Source organism: Triplophysa dalaica, chromosome 19, assembly GCF_015846415.1.
Source record: "Triplophysa dalaica isolate WHDGS20190420 chromosome 19, ASM1584641v1, whole genome shotgun sequence".
Classification (NCBI taxonomy): Eukaryota; Metazoa; Chordata; class Actinopteri; order Cypriniformes; family Nemacheilidae; genus Triplophysa; species Triplophysa dalaica.
Window position 1 is genome coordinate 20723613 of NC_079560.1, and position 16853 is coordinate 20740465.

General features: G+C 39.2%; 2 protein-coding genes across 3 annotated transcripts in view; both read right to left on the reverse strand.

The window, feature by feature from the left end:
* The window catches only part of jakmip2 (janus kinase and microtubule interacting protein 2), a 63297-nt gene extending 61746 nt beyond the window's left edge, over positions 1-1551 (reverse strand). For both annotated transcript variants that reach the window (XM_056731823.1, XM_056731822.1), the window contains exon 1: positions 1418-1551. The gene's annotated coding sequence lies outside the window, so the exon portion shown is untranslated. The remainder of the gene's footprint in view (positions 1-1417) is intronic.
* A 1408-nt stretch (positions 1552-2959) lies between these two features.
* Positions 2960-16595, reverse strand: LOC130407539 (prolyl 4-hydroxylase subunit alpha-2-like). The gene is made up of 13 exons (XM_056730527.1): positions 16397-16595; positions 16230-16326; positions 13106-13257; positions 12893-13024; positions 10794-10994; positions 10352-10518; positions 9539-9700; positions 4237-4353; positions 3690-3740; positions 3548-3607; positions 3403-3471; positions 3238-3334; positions 2960-3030 (listed from the first exon to the last, which is right to left on the reverse strand). The coding sequence occupies exons 1-13, from the start codon at positions 16593-16595 to the stop codon at positions 2960-2962; spliced, it is 1575 nt and encodes a 524-aa protein (XP_056586505.1).
* Positions 16596-16853: the final 258 nt, after the last annotated feature.

The window sequence follows — 16853 nt, forward strand, 5'->3', positions numbered from 1 at the left end:
TTTCACTTTTTTTTCAATGTACAAAAAAACAATAATATAAAAGCAATGTTAATTTTGAAAAAAGGTTTTTAATCTGGTTATATGATTTGTAACCAATACCGCACTAATCAAAAAGCATAATGAGTAATTAATAGATATTTCAGAGTCATAAATAAAAACTACTTTCATTGTTACTTAATGGCTCAAGAAATAAAAACGATTACTATATTAACATAGAGCATGACAAACAGTCCTGGTGAACTACTACACGTATTCATTTTTTTAATTTCTTTTTTGCTTTTCATTGAAATTTCAGATTTTGTCATTTTAAGACAAACATAACACAAAATGTGGTTATCAAGAAACAAGACACCTTGGACCACAGGATATGAAATGATTTATCACTCACACATTATTTTCAGCATTAGGTGTGTTACTTTTTCAATTCTTATGGGACTTTAAGACTTACTGACTGGAAATATCTTACAAATCTGCAATTGCTTACTTGCCACTGCATTGCTTTACATGTTTTCTATCATTTCTCCCACATGTATGATATTTGAATATATGTCAAGAGGATATTAAAAAACTCTAGACTTCCCTAGCAGCCCAGAAGCAGAAGTCTTTTACATTATATAGAATACACTCGTGCGCTCTTGATCAAGCTTTTACAGTCCAATGTGATCTAGAGGCAGATTTATTTTTTTACACACTTCGGATTGGCTCACAAATGATTCATAGAAATATCATGTAGGCCTACACATGTAAATGATTTGACCAGGGCTAAATGCCATTTTAAATGTTAAATATCTATAACTAGCAAATCTACACAAAAAAATCCTTTCGTGTTTTCCGCACTTGATTTTAGTGTCACAGTATCTAATGCACATCATTCAGACGCTTTAGCCGAGGTCACGTGACGCAAAAATCACCCTTCTGTTCTGAGATCGAAGTGCATTCATGTCTGATGTGAGCATCATTGCATGCGCGCGTGTGTGTCGTGATGTGTAATGTGATGCATATGTGTGTGAAGTGAAGAGTAGATGTGTAATGTGATGCATATGTGTGTGAAGTGAAGAGTAGATGTGTAATGTGATGCATATGTGTGTGAAGTGAAGAGTAGATGTGTAATGTGATGCATTGGCGTCCATCAGCGCGGCCTGTAAAGCGTCAGATAATACGCGCACTGACGCGACGCGCAGGCCGAGCGCACACTTCTCATTCACATCTATCAACTGATAGAAAACACAAATCATCTGTACACAGTATCACAACATTACTGACGTTGTCCTTCTTCTCGCGCATTTGCTCACATTTCAGTTTTCTTCTACAGTACTGTACTGTAGCCTATCTGTCCTGTCGCGTTCCGCGGACATCGCCCACAACGCACACATACAGTAAGGAATAAAAAAGCGACTCCAGAAGATGTCTTGCTTACCTAGAAAACCACGCTCAACGATGCGCCGCGTCCTGAGAACCTAAAACCCTCAATCATGGCTCTACATTTTCCCCTCAGCATCAGCAACCGTACAATGACACGACAGGCTTCGATGATGCTGCGTGACCCCGCCCTCCAGTGTCAGAATGATGCTGCGTGACCCCGCCCTCCTCCTGCTGCTGTCAGAATGACCTCATCACATTTACACACTGCAATCAATCCGCCCTCTCGCTCATCGTTGCTTTTGATTGCAGTAAAACACAAGCTCTGTTAATCTCAAACCCTGCAGACTGAAGAACTTGTGAGCAACCCGTGTGTGTGTGTGTGTGTGTGTGTGTGTGTGTGTGTGTGTGCATGTATGCGTGCGTGTGCGTGCGTGCGTGCGTGCGTGCGCGCGCAATTGTTCGAGTTGTGTTAGTGTTCCGAATGTGTTTCTGCCTGCTGTTCTTGCCTCTTCAGCTCTGTACTGATCTAAAGTTTTCTCTTTGAGTCCAGACAGGATCATCTAATGATGAAGTGAGATTATGATCAAGAACTACTACTGAACTGAACTCATTAAATGCGTCATCATATATGAAGAGTTTGGTTCCAAAATGAGAGAACTCCGTTTTTAAATTAGTTCAGATATCATGTTTTTTATTTTGCATTCAAATTTATATCAATCTAACTGCAGATGGTTTGTTTTGATGTAAGCCATAATAACTCAAAAAATACAGCTAACAAACACGATAAAACATATTAAAAACATGATAACATCATAAAAAAAACTGTTCATATGATCAGCAGCAGGAGGGTATTATTCCATTACGTTAATCGATAGTTACATCCAGTGTTGGGCGTAACTATTTACTAAGTAATTAGTTACTGTAATTTAATTACTTTTCCCTTGAAAAAGGGATTACTCATATGTTTTCTGTAATTTAATTACAGTTACTTTTGATGTAATTAAACTAAATACTAAATACCCTAAATGCGTGTGCAATAGCGTAATTGACTTCAAAATTCAAAGTCTTACTTTAAAATATGTGCTTTAATATATCATTCTCACATTTGTAATACTTTGGTTAATAATATTATTTATTTGAATGAATTAAATAAGCCGTTTCATGTATATTCTTGAATCACTTAACTAATCAAGGTTGATGTAGGATATAGAAAGTAATTAGTGATGATTAACTAAATACTCTTTGGACAGAGTAATTTGGACAGTAATCTAATTACACTATTGAATATGTAATGAGTAACTAGTAATTAATTACTTTTCAGAGTAACTTACCCAACACTGGTTACATCTATCTATCAGGAGCTATACAAATATTTGAGTAAAATAACAGAAGGTTGTTTTCTGCCATATTGCTGTGGCTCATTTACAGTGTAGTTACTTTAGTTAGTTATGAAATATGTCAAGTGTAGTTAGCACAGTACACCGTGCGAAAAGAAATATCACTGAACGTCAATAAGGGACCCAACATCAACATCATCTTGAAGGTTAAGAAAGAGTTTGTTGGTTTGTTTACAGTGGCATTATTGTGTGTGTTTCTGTCACTCAGACGGGTCTGTCGAGCACTTCCTCCTGAACTCCTGTCCTGTAGCACGAATCCACTTGTTGGCAACTAAAAGATTTAAATGAAAACATTGAAGAATTGGGTTTATTTGTAAATGTATAATTCCTTTGTTTCATCTAGAAAAACTCTCAGGACACTCTCCAAATGCTGAAATCATATTTGGTGGCAAAATCAATAGAAATAATGCAAAAATCATAACATTTTGTGCTGAAGAAGTGTGTTTTTAAGGCAAATGTTGTTTTTAAACTACCCTACCCCATTTGTTGCCGCCAAACACAGGACACGCTGCATGTAAGGTCCTGCCGTCTTCACGTCCATTCCTCAGCAGATTAAACCAAAAGACTGCAGAACCCTGAAAAACAAGAGTGAAGCCATCAGCGTGAGGGAGGACATCACATGTCACGCACACTTTACACTTACTCTCTTCGGCTGAAGTGCTGCTCCTATGTTTGGAAAGACTGTCGCCCCTCCCATATTCACATCACTCATCTACAACAGACGAGATGACCCTCAAGACTCTGAAATGAACTCACACATATCACACAGAGCTAGATGATATTCTTACATAGATTAAAAGAGTGGCAATCCGGCCGCCTCTGAGCTGAAAATCGGAGTCATTGGCCAGCTGTGGAGTGTAGAAATATTGGAGTTGGTTAAATGAAACACAAGGGTGAAAGAGATGACAATAAAAGCACTTGCTTTCCAACCTTTGAGTCATAATGCGGCTCATACTGGCCTCCAATCCCATAGTTTGCCACCTAAATAAAGAGTTCAGCAAACGTTTAGACGGAGACATGGTGTTAAAGACATCAAAAGCATCCTTTATATGCTTTGTTTTATATCCAGAAACTGCAGTTTCACAACACAAAATGCTGCTGCTGCTGCCAAAAAAACATTTTTACCCTTGCAATCTTACACCATCAGAAACCTCCTGCACATCTTTTGAACATCGCTTTACTTTTAGAGTGTCTCAGAGCCGGAGAGGTTAGCAGGAGAATCTGAGTCTAACCCACTGCTGTGATGATGGTTTCAGTACACAGCACCAGTGAGAGACCATGAGCTTTTCACATTTATGTGTGTGTTTTATCCAAAGGGATTTCGAGTGCACCAGACTATACATTTGATCAGAACGTGTGTCCACTGGGAATCAAACCCAAAGCTCTAACCACTGAGCCACAGGAACATTTGAATCCATTACCAGATCACACGCACTACTAAAGTGTAATGAAATAAGTTTTGCATTAGGATCTGTACCTGAAGGTCTTCTGCTGTCTCCAGATCTAAACCAGTAACATCAGTGATTCTCTGATTGATCCGTGTGATGACAGGATCTTCATCTTCAGAGAGCCAAGCGCTGAAAGAGATCAACTCCTTCACATTTCAAACATCAGCACAAAACTACTGGATTTCTGACTACACGATTCACTGAAAGAAATACCTCAAAGCTGTGTTATACAGTATTTGATCACATACAGTCAATTTACACCAGTGGTCTCTTTTGGCATTTTATCAAGCCTATCAGTATACATTGCTCGTACAGGGTTGTAAAACTAAAATTGTCTTTCAGTCCGAACATCTTTACAGCAGTGCAAACAATATACAGTATCTTAAACTTGTAATTGACAGTGAACTTACCCTACCAGGTGGACCAGCCCTTTCTGATAACACTTTCTAAAACAGACTGATTAAAGAGGACTATCACTTTCCTATCAACTCTATAAACCCATAATCTTCTTACAAAGTACATTCTCTGTCTGGTGTAGTCTTTCACACACCCAATAAACATTTATTGTAGTCATAGAGTTTGAGATTTGAAGATTGTTTCCTATGTTCTTATCCCCGCACTGATAGGGAGCAGCAAAACAAAGAAAGAGAAACAAGTAACACATTACGTACTAAATTTGAGCCGTTAGCCAGCCCTCCACAGATTCAAAACCGTTCATGGACCCAAAATGTCTACCAACGTTATTGAGATTGGGCCATATATCAACCGGGAATTTCATTTTCAGTGAATGATGGCAGAAAGAATGGTATCAGATTCATGAATGCCCGAGTCTAAGACAGATGCATTTCAAATGACTGGGTTTGCCAACTGCAAAAATGTCACTGAAAGATTTCAATTTTAACGAACATCAGAAAAGTAGTGCGCAGATTACTGCAAGTTTTAAAATAAAGTCACCTACAGACACTCAATACAGGAACTGAAGCCTGTTAAAAAACAGCATATTCTGGGTTTGGTAAATTTTGATGATGGTTTGACCAGTTTAAACCAGCTGAAACCATCAAAACATACCAAACCAGCATATGCTGTTTTTCAGAAGGGTAGCAATGCAAATAAGCAGTGAACACACAAAGAGAGTGGATTAGAACAGGTATAGTTGGAAAAAATATGCGAGACTTCGTGGTCACAACGAAATGGATGAATCAGAAACAGTTTTACAGTTGATGGATTTAAGGGCCACTGATAACCAACTAATTCAGCGGATATTCAAAAAAAGATAGAGATCATTTAATTCTGAGCAAGCCCCAGAATGAGTTGATCAATATAACGGTTAAAAGTGACATCATTCAAAGAGTGCATGAAGCTGGAAGTTTTGCCCCTATTGCAGATGAAACACAAGTCATAAGTCAACATGAGCAAGTTGCAGTGGTTTTAAGATCTGTCGACAGAGACCTTGTTGTCCACGGTTCATTCATTGCATTTTATCGGACTGACAAAACAGACGGTGAATCTTTGACACTTCTTTTTAAAATGGAACTGACAAGCTTCAATCTTGATATCTTCAACTTGAGAGCGCAATGTTACGATGGTGTGGCGAGTATGCAAGGAGCCTATCGTGGTGTAGTTTGCCAAGTAGTCTGCTGATATCCACTTTTTGTTCCCTTGTATTTTGATGCGACGTGTTCTAAAACAGTTTAATATACACTCAATTAAAGGATTATTAGGAACATCATACTAATACTGTGTTTGAGCCCCTTTCGCCGTCAGAACTGCCTTAATTCTACGTGGCATTGATTCAACAAGGTGCTGAAAGCATTCTTTAGAAATGTTGGCCCATATTGATAGGATAACATCTTGCAGTTGATGGAGATTTTTGGGATGCTCGAAGCTCCCGTTCCACCACATCCCAAAGATGCTCTATTGGGTTGAGATCTGGTGACTGTGGGGGTCATTTTAGTACAGTGAACTCATTGTCATGTTCAAGAAACCAATTTGAAATGATTCGTGCTTTGTGACATGGTGCATTATCCTGCTGGAAGTAGTCATCAGAGGATGGGTACATGGTGGTCATAAAGGGATGGACATGGTCAGAAACAATGCTCAGGTAGGCTGTGGCATTTAAACGATGGCCAATTGGCACTAAGGGGCCTAAAGTGTGTGAAGAAAACATCCCCCACACCATTACACCTCCACCATAATTGCAATAATGAGAAATTGAACAAGTGTTCCTAATAATCCTTTAGGTGAGTGTACTGTCTGTGGTGTTAAAAGCCTCACATCACCACAGGCGATGAGAACTGATCACCACCTCCAGCAGCTTTGGGAGATCACAGTCGACTTGTGAGATAAGAAGAACATTTACCACAGGCCGCAACGTCTACGGAGGAGATCCAAAGCAAAGGTGCCTGAACCAAATTCAGCTTCAGCCCAGCACTATTACAAGGAAAATGACATTAACACTTTCTCTTAACCACATCCTCAGCTCTAACACAGGCAACGAAGAGGACCTGACATTTCTTTGTCGTCACTATGGACTTTCACAAGAGAAGACCAATTTTCACTTTTCAATGCTATGCCAACTGGAGAAGTGAGTTTCAAACAACGATTGTCACTGTTCACTCTAGAAAGTCTAGAAAATATTGAGGCTATTCTTGACTGTGCTGATGAACACTGCATCATGTGAAAGAAATTCTTCTTGCTTGCGCCGACTAAAGACATACATGAGAAACACAGTGAGACAAGAGAGTACAGAACATTGAAGGGCCAGTCATGTGGATTTAGATAAAACAATTCATCGCATTGATGCCGCACCTGGCTGAACCTCTAAATATTTAGCACTTCACTAAGCTAAGGTTGTTTTGTTGTAAGGTTGTTTACTTAAATCCGCTTGCTTAAAGTTCTACAAATAATTTGATGATACAGCTGGGAAAAGGCTGGTGATGTTTATTAATGCTCCCCTGAGTTAAAAGCCGCTCATGGACTAGCCAATGATAAATTGTTATCAGAGCATGGACATCAAGTGAACGCCAAGTCTGAATTACTGTCACTATTGTAAAAGTTGTAAACTTGTGAAATTTCTGAGAGCTTTGATTTGTACCAGCTGACCTGCTTCTGTTCAAAACAGGAGCGGCAGAGATGATGTATTTTTGTATGCTAACCCAGATGTAAGCGCCGCAGTGGTTCCCTCGAACGAAAGCCTGTTAATTTTTTCCATAGACTTTTGGAAGATGGCCAAATAAATAAGCTCTGTGTTTAACAAATGTTTATGATGTTTACAAGTTTTGTCTATCAAGATCATCTTTACAAATTAACACCACATTTGTTACTGTTAAAGCCGAAATACAATCGGCAGAAGTAAAAAGCTAACACCAAGCTACAACAGACTACACTTAAGGTTGCTCAATATCAACGTCACCACCACCAAGCCTCTGACAACTCTTTTAAACTTTATTAACTCTTTCATCGCCATTGACGAGTTATCTTGTCATTTAAAAAAAAACTGTTCCCCACCAAAGACGATCAGTGTTTGTACTGTTATACAGCAGGTGGCGCTATTACACACCGTTGGAAAAATTACAGAATCACAGAACCTAGAATGTATATGTTTTAGCGTTTTTTAATGATTGTTCTGAGTGTAATCTGGGCGGAATCTTACGTTAATTATCTCAGCTGTTTAATCAAAGTGATGCATTTTTGAAGAAACCTATCCACATCTAAGGAGTGATAAAAAACCAACAAATGAAGATAGAAAAATACGGTTTCTTTTGTTTAAAAGCAGAGACTCTGTTCTTTAATTGATCATATTGTTTGTCCTTATATACTGAAAATGTACTGTGAGCCATTAAAGTTTGGTGAAAATGTTAAACAACAATCTTAAAACAACCTGGCGGCGAAAGAGTTCCCTGGCAAGTAATTACTCCGTGAATGAACCCACATCTATATTTGAAGAAATTTGTGTCCATGTTTCATTATTTGTGAGCTTTATGTGTGCGAGGATGTCTAAGGTACTTGCCAAAGTAAGTAGTCGCTTATAGCAACTTGTTAGCAACCGCCGTTTTTTTTAGCTACAATAAAGGTTTAAACAATCACAAGCAGGGGTATAACTGGTATGCTTTATGTCATAGAATAAAACGTGAACATATTTAGAGGTTTTGTAAACCACAGACCTTATATCAGGCGATTCACCAAAAACCCATTAAGAAACCCCACAGATATTGGAGTGATGGAACCAGAAGTCCTGAAATACTACAGTAACTTGCTTCTGGGGTTTGCATACAAATAAAGGTCCTCTCTGCGGCTGCCTATGACCTTCTAAACAAATCTAAATAACAAGCATGACAATAAATACGGGCATCCTTGAGATCCACAGTGTTAATACAAACACTGACAGGATCATTGTGTTATGTGAAGACCCTGGACAACCAATGAGTCCAAAGTAATCTGAAATCCAACAAAAAGCCAACATACACCAAAAAGAAAAACCCACTAAAAAGCTTCCCAAATGTAATCTAGCAGGACAGAGCTATCTCCAGGAGTGAACGCCAGCCCAATCGAGCTGTCCACGCTTGAGCCAGATCTGTCCGGGATAAAGAGACCAACCATGATGTAGTCACTACTAAAAGTGACCTATTGTCAGATATGCTGACCCATACCCGAAATGTGACCTCTGCGTTTAACTCATCCAGAGAGTGGTGAACACACGTACACCCGGAGCAGTGGGCAGCTATCACTGCAGTGCCCGGGGAGCAAGTAGGGGTTAAGTGCCTTGCTCAAGGGCACCTCAGTCGTTACCCGCCGGCCCTGAGAATCCATCCGGAAACCTTCTGATCACAAGTCCAACTCTCTAACCATTAGACCACGACTGAAATAGTTTCTGACACATCACTGGTACAAGATTCTCCATCTGACGTGAACGAAAAGGCGTCTTCCACCATGTAGTGAACAGACCATGTCATTCAGATTAAGAGAGGCAAAGAAAGAGACATAACGTTGACGTTGAGTCTAAAAGGCACTCAGTAGTGTGCTGATGGTTCACACAAAACAAAGAAAGGATGAGAACTAAACCATTAATCACAGTCACAGTGAGTACTGGAGTTTCTTTCATTGGAGAATGGAGCATGTTACCTTTTTGACACTCGAACTTCCGCAGAAAACTTCTTCCCAGACACCGGATCTGAGACTTTAGCTCTGGAAAGCTTAATATAAACCGAGCATAATGTGAAACATTTATTATTATTAGATGTATTCAATCCTGAAACAGAGATGACAGAATTGATTCTACACAGAAACTTCAGATTGAAGAGACTTCTGATGATGTGTTTGTGTGTGCTGTACCTTGGGTCTGGCCAGTGTTTTGATGATGTTCATCTCTTGCTCTGACGTGAAGTCATGATATCTCAGAATCAGCGGCTGTGTCCACTCCACCTCCTCTCTGAACGGAGGATAAGTCCCCAGTCGTCCTCTCCTGTACCTGCACACCTGCCCTCTCTCTGTCCTCTACATCAACACACATTCATTACATTTACTGACCCCTGGTGAAGTGTCACACATGAATCACCTTCAAACTCTTTTCTGATACACAGAATGTGTGTCCACACTTTCATTACATTCATGACATGTACAGTAAGATCACTGAATGATGTTGTGGTTTTATCAGAGTAATTAGATAATTCATTCCGATTGGCCAGTCGTGACATTTGCAGGTTTGTTATTCCCAGATAACAACCGCTAAAAACTTATAACACACAGTAAGCTGGAGGCAGCAAATCATTTTGACAGGTTGATTTGACAAATTAACATTTATTTTTAATAACATATATGACATATAACCAATGTGCCTGTTCGTGGCGTTTGAATGTCATTTCTTATTTAAAAAACGAAACTAAACGGCTTTTCCTCACAGAAGATCTGCAGTCTGTAAAAACGAGCTAATATTTCAAATTCACATGTCATTTCCAGTTTTTTTTTCATGTGTCAAGTAGGCGTGTAATAAGCGGGATAATGTACATGCAGCTGGCTGTTATGGTGAAATAAACCCCTTCAGTGTGACACAAGACTCCCGCATCACGTCCTGATCACACTGAGGGGATTATTTCTGCCATAGCAACCGGCTGCCTGTACATTATCACTTACATAGTGTTTGCTCACCGACTTAAGTCTCCTGCCTGTGCACAGACTCTCATATGTGTCCTCCTTGTGTGACGTGTCTTCCACTGGTGTGGCAAAGTGAGCACTGACTTCTGTCCAATCCCACGACTTCATCTTCTCTATCATGTGTGCAGAACATGCAGGTCCATCGCTCACATTCATCAGATCTGGAGTGTGAAGATATTTTACTTCACTAAACCTTCTGTTGCATTGATCTTCTTAACTAAACCTTTCAAATGAGTTCTTTTCAAGTTAACAAAACATCAAATCAAAGCCTATTTCTTTGAACGGTCACAAACAAACTTTTCAAACAAAACAGAGTGTAACGCTTGAACAACAGAAAGTGTGCGTTTATTCGATCCTGACAGGAACAAAAACCCACTAGAGACCTTGAAAAGAGTATCAGTATGACATTTGTGCTGGGCACTATGATGTCTTGTACCTTTGCCAGCTGACAGGTGACAGGAGAATAACGTGAGACGGTACAGAAGCTCTTCTCTGCTGACGCTGGCTGTCTCACTGGCGTTGAGTTTTCTGAGGGTCTCCAGCATCCACAGAAGAGCCGAAGAAAACCTCTGGTTCTGATAGGACACCACCGCAATGTCAAAGGTTTCATCTGCATCCAGTGTTATGTTTTTTACTCCTAAAAACACAGTCAAAAACATCAATAATACCTTCACACAAACAGAATCCAATAGATTTGTATATTTATTGAAGGAAAACGATTGAGTGAAGCTTGACCAACACGTCAGAGATCCACTGACACCTGTCAGTCATTTTCATCTCTGAACACTTTCATCAGGTGTGTTTCCCTCATCTCTTTCTCTACTGTTCACACTGAGACCTTCCTTTTATTCACGGCTGGTGTTTGCTCTCCCATTTTATCTGAGGAAAGTGTCTATCTGATCCCTCAGAATATTTCAGCTCACATCATTTCTGCTCATAGCCAGAACAGCACATCAGGATTGAAACACATTTCAGAAACAGTTTGTTCAATGTCAGCTGCAATTACTGTGATGCAATTCTTCAATGAAAATCCACAGCTGAATTCTTTATGTGCCATGTGACCCAGAGAGCCGACTCGCAGTGTTGGGTAAGTTACTCTGATAAAGTAATCCATTACTAGTTACTAATGACATATTCAATCGTGTTATTACAAAAAAGTATTTAGTTACTTATTACTTTCTATATCCTATAATTAACTTTAATTAGTTCAGTCATTCAAGGATAGACATGAAACAGCTCATTTAATTCATTCACATAAATAATATTAAACTGAATAGTGTTATTAACTGAACAAAGTATTACAAATGTGAGAATTAAACATTAAAGCACAGATTTTAAAGTTAGACTTTACATTTTGATATCAATTCCACTATTGCTCACACATATATTACACAAAGTATTTAGCTCAAATACATCACAAGTAACTGTAATTAATCAAAGTAATCCCTTACTTTACTTTCTTAAGGGAAAAGTCTTTGAATTAAAGTAACTAATTACGTTGAAACTCGTTACACCCAACAGTGGAGCAGAGACATGTCAGTCACATCCATGTGGCAAGTTTCATCAACACACACACACACATCCGCACAAACACGCACAAGCGCACGCAGACACACACACAATCGGCTCTTGAGCAACAGATGAAACATGTCAGCTCTGGTCTGGATGGTGGAAGTGTGATTGAAGTTAATTATAGGAAATTGCTAGCACCGCCCGGTCCTGTAGATTCATCCTCTACAATATAAGGAAAATTAGACCCTTCCTATCAGAGCATGCTACACAAGTCCTAGTACAGGCTCTGGTCCTGTCCAGACTGGACTACTGCAATGCGCTACTGGGGGACTTCCAGCTTGCACAACCAAACCTCTACAGATGATCCAGAATGCTGCGGCAAGAGTTATCTTTAATGAACCAAAGAGAGCACACGTCACTCCTCTACTCATTAAGCTACATTGGCTCCCTATAGTCGCTCGCATCAAATTCAAGACTCTGCTCCTGGCCTACAAGACCACCACTGGTTCGATACACCACCTTATCTTAAATCGCTAATGCAGACATATTTACCCGCCAGATCCCTACACTCTGCAAACGAACGACGTCTTGTGGTGCCATCCCATAAAGGTAAAAAATCTCTCTCGCACACCTTCTCGGGATCTGTTCCACCTATGTGGAATGATCTGCCTGCTGATACAAGATCTGCAGATTCTTTAGCCATCTTTAAGAAACGTCTGAAAACACATCTCTTCCGTCAACATCTGACTGATCTGTTCTGACTTCTATTTTATTCTCTACTCTTTTTTTCTAAACAAAAAATCGAACTTGGTTCTGTAAACTGTGTTAGGTTATATGAGACCAGTCTTTTTTTGATTGACTTATGCTTTTGTTGTACTTATGCTGTCCTAATTGCTTCCATTGCTTACCACACCTGTAAGTCGCTTTGGATAAAAGGGTCTGCTATATGACTAAATGTAATGTAATGTAAATGCAGTAATCAGTGAAATATTCATCAGAGAACAGACACCAAATGAAACCCACCAGAAAACCCAGAGATGTTTGTGGGATGTAATCTGTAGATGTCCTGCAGTCTGAGCAGAGCCATCACTAAACCTTCAACATCATCAGGACCTGGTAACATCTGAGCCGCTGAACGCACTTTCTTCAAACTGTCTGTGAAAAATAATGAAAAAAATCCAAACCAATGAAACGGCCAATTTTCAGCATTCAGACAGTCAGCGCTTCTCCTCAGACCTTGAACGTTTTGATCTTCTAGAACTTCATTTGCGATGGTCCAGACTTTATTCAGTTTTCTCACAAGTTGATACGCTGCGAGAGGATTGCTGATGAATGTCTCTGTGTCTTCAGACGTGTCTTCAGAGTTACACGCCAGCGCATTAACAGCCCTGATCACAAAATAACATCAAAATAAAACATGTCATTCAATATAATGCCCTTTGTGTTCTGTGGTGAAATGATTTTTGTGTGTGATGCAGAAGAACTTTTCAAATGAAACATTTTTCTTCATCCGAACATATTAATGGACTACAGAATTTCGATAAGTCCCCAGTTTTCATTTCATTCAGACATACTGTAACACGTTTACCTGCTTCCCATTCATTTCCTCTGTCAGTTTATTCTTAGGACCATTTAGCCTTCAAATCACATTTTACTATTTTATTTGATTAGTTTATTTATTTTTACCATCATCAACTACATTTATAATTCCATGAAGATATAAACCTGAGACGCAATGTCGCCAAGACTTACTTATGTGCCTGACAACTATATGCAAGAGTTCCCTAAACACAAAGACTGCTTTGATTCATTTGACTGATTTATAACATGATTTAAGACAGTATCCCCTTTTCACACAACTGTAGCCTCAATCTTTTCTCAGTCCTGTAGCTTCGCAGGTGAGTTTCTTCAAGCGCATTGGAGACGTTCCCAAAGTTCTTCTTGATTTAGTTTGTGTCTGTCTTTTACAACATGAATAAAGACAAAAAAGTCAGACAGTGATGATAGAGTCACCAGATCTTCACATTGTGCACTGGCTGTTGTCAGACTCGCTGTGAATACAAACAATCTGGGATGATTATGGCAAAAGGAATGTTTGGAAAAGTAAACTGATAATGTTTTAAGAGAAAAGAAAGGTTCTTTTGGGGGGTGGTTTGGTTGGTGAAGATGTGGGGAAAAAATACACACAAGACTTTTTTTGTCAAACAGAGTAATATGGAGAAATAGACAGACAGTACAATAAATAAACATGGTTATCACAATCAAATATACTGTATACACGAACACACAATGGTCTTTTCTGTTTAGTTTTACTTTTATTAGCACATTCCTCGATAATACAATATAATTAATAATAATATAACTAATAATAATTAGCCTACTATGCCAAATGTTAATTACTTTAAAATGTGAGAAACAGAAGTACCCGTGACTGAAGGAATCTGCTGGAACATTGGATATGATGGACTGGACCCCTCAAAGTGCTCAACCCCATCAAACTAATTTGGGGTGAGTTGGAAAATAAGATATGGATGTGGGTCTCTCAACATAGGATCTTGAGGAAAGGACTTCACATATTGTGGCCTCATCACAAATGAGTTTCTTGTGGCAACAACATATTATCATGTTCCCACGAGGTGATATCTCATGGCCATGACAAATCTAAGTGAACCGATCATGTCCCCTTGCGGTCACTGTATAGAATAGCTTTTGTAAATTTCAACTTCTTTTTCTAAAGTTGTCATGCTGTGACCACAGGGGCGGGATGTGGGAAGTGTTGTGTTAAAGTAGATTAAAGCTACACCTTGCTGCGGTCTACCAGAAGATAAGTTTGGCCCACATGATGTTTGTTTTTCTTATTGCCTCTGAAACAGTCTATAGAAGAAAACTTTGTTTGAATTGTCTCGTCTCGTAGACTATATGAGGATGAGATATCTCATTATGACGTTGTCATGGTTCCACTACCATGACATGTTTTATTCCTGTCTCTAGTGGAGCCATGGCATTGCCTATGGTTTTATGTGAGAAAGACACAGTTCTTTCTTGTGTCTCGTCATTGTTCCCTACATCTCGTCCCTCGTCAGCCTTTCCCTGAGTGCTAATCCCCAGCACCTGTTGCTCGTTATGACCCTGTGTTTGTCTCCTATAAAGAGTCCTCATGTTTCATTGTCTTGTGCTCGTGCATTGTACTTGTCCTTGTACCTGTGCTCTCGTATCTATTGCTGTTTTGCTTCGTCCCTGTTTCCCCCATAAATTGTAAGTGTTAGTTTTGTGGTTATTTCCAGTCTTTGTTTTCTAGTTTAGTAAGTCAGTGTTTGTTGTTTTAAGTTTATATATTCCTGTCCTGTTTTCCCCCTCGTGGGTTTTTGGTTTTGCCTGTTTTGTAGTGTTCAGTGTTAAATAAACCTTGTTACCACCTTTACCGTCTGTGTCTGCCTGCACTTGGGTTCCCACACCATGTCTTGCCACGCAAACCATGACAGACGTACTTCCACTAGAATCTCAGCCAGTTAAGCTACTTCTGCTCTCATCGGGCTGAGGTCATTTGTCACCATATGATAAGGATATGTTTACTAAAATAATACAAAACAATTTCATTGGCCCGACTGAGCATGTGCCTCTGTGCTCATGCCTGGAGTCTGAGCAAACCTTTACTTTACTTTCATATTTGTGAATGTAGCTTGAAACAGATGGACTGAAGCACATCTTTTTGGTTGTGGATGTATGACGTGACGTAGTGTTTGAATAATTTATCTCACGTCATTGACCGTAATCCCCGAGTGAAAAATGTCATTGTTCTCCTAAACCGACTGAGGAAAAACGCACAAGTAAAATGCAGAATATTAATTTTCATTCTAATAGTTTTGTTACATGCTATACATTTTATATTGTTTAGTTTTTATTTATTTATTAGTAAATTGTTAACTAACCACTAAATAATTATTAGTTCATTATTTTAGTGACTTAGTTTACTTTATTGCCGAGGCAACATTTCTCATTTTAGTTTAGTTCAGTTTTTCAAATAATATTGAGTTTATTTGCATTTAGTACTTTTTTTACAGCTTGACACCCATCACAAAAAGTAACCAACTCCAAGAGGAAAGAGAATCAACCTAATGAAAGTCAAGAGTCCAACTAAAGTAAACATAAATGCTTCAACAATGTTTTTTTTGGAAGAAGAAAATATCATCGGACTCTGTTGAGACCAACTGAACATGTGGCGAGTCCAATGACTGAGTCCGCGTGCAGATACAAAGCAAGACAAGTCCAAGACTACATGCAGGAAATCGTCTGGTGTCCAGACTCAAGTACAACAGCACTGCATTCATCACATACTAATGTCTCCGGCAAAGAGTCTTACCTCATGAGACTGTCCGTCTGTCTCCGCAGGGCTTGTGTATATTCACTGAGACATTGAGCAAACTCTCTCTGGATGTCCATCAGTTGAGTCATGTGATCTGTAAACAGAGTTTCATGTTAAAACTCTTCATTTTTCATCAGTTTTCTAGAGCACAGGTTCACACTCACCTGTTGAAGAATAAAACTCAGTGGAGTAACACAAGTGTGTCGACAGCAGTAACATCATCCACTTCACCTCCATCACAGCCTTCAGCTTCAGAGCGAACAGAAGAAACACAAGCAGTCCAAGCAGATGAACTGAGTCACTGAACCTCAACAATCCACATAAATCCACCGAGTTACACAGAGACAAACCACTGTGACACATGTTTACATCAAACCACGTCCCACCTACAGGTCTAATCTCATTGACAAACACACACACAGTTGACTCAATCATGGTTTCTTTTCTGTGGCCCATCAGAGCAAAACAGATCATAAAACTATTAAAGTCACATTGTACATCTTTGCTTAACCCACTGATGAAGACTTTATTCCAGGGCATGATATTGACTTTATTCCTCATCTGAGGAGTGAAATCGTTTTCCAGGACATGAACTCAATCTTTCAGATGTTACAGCTGCTA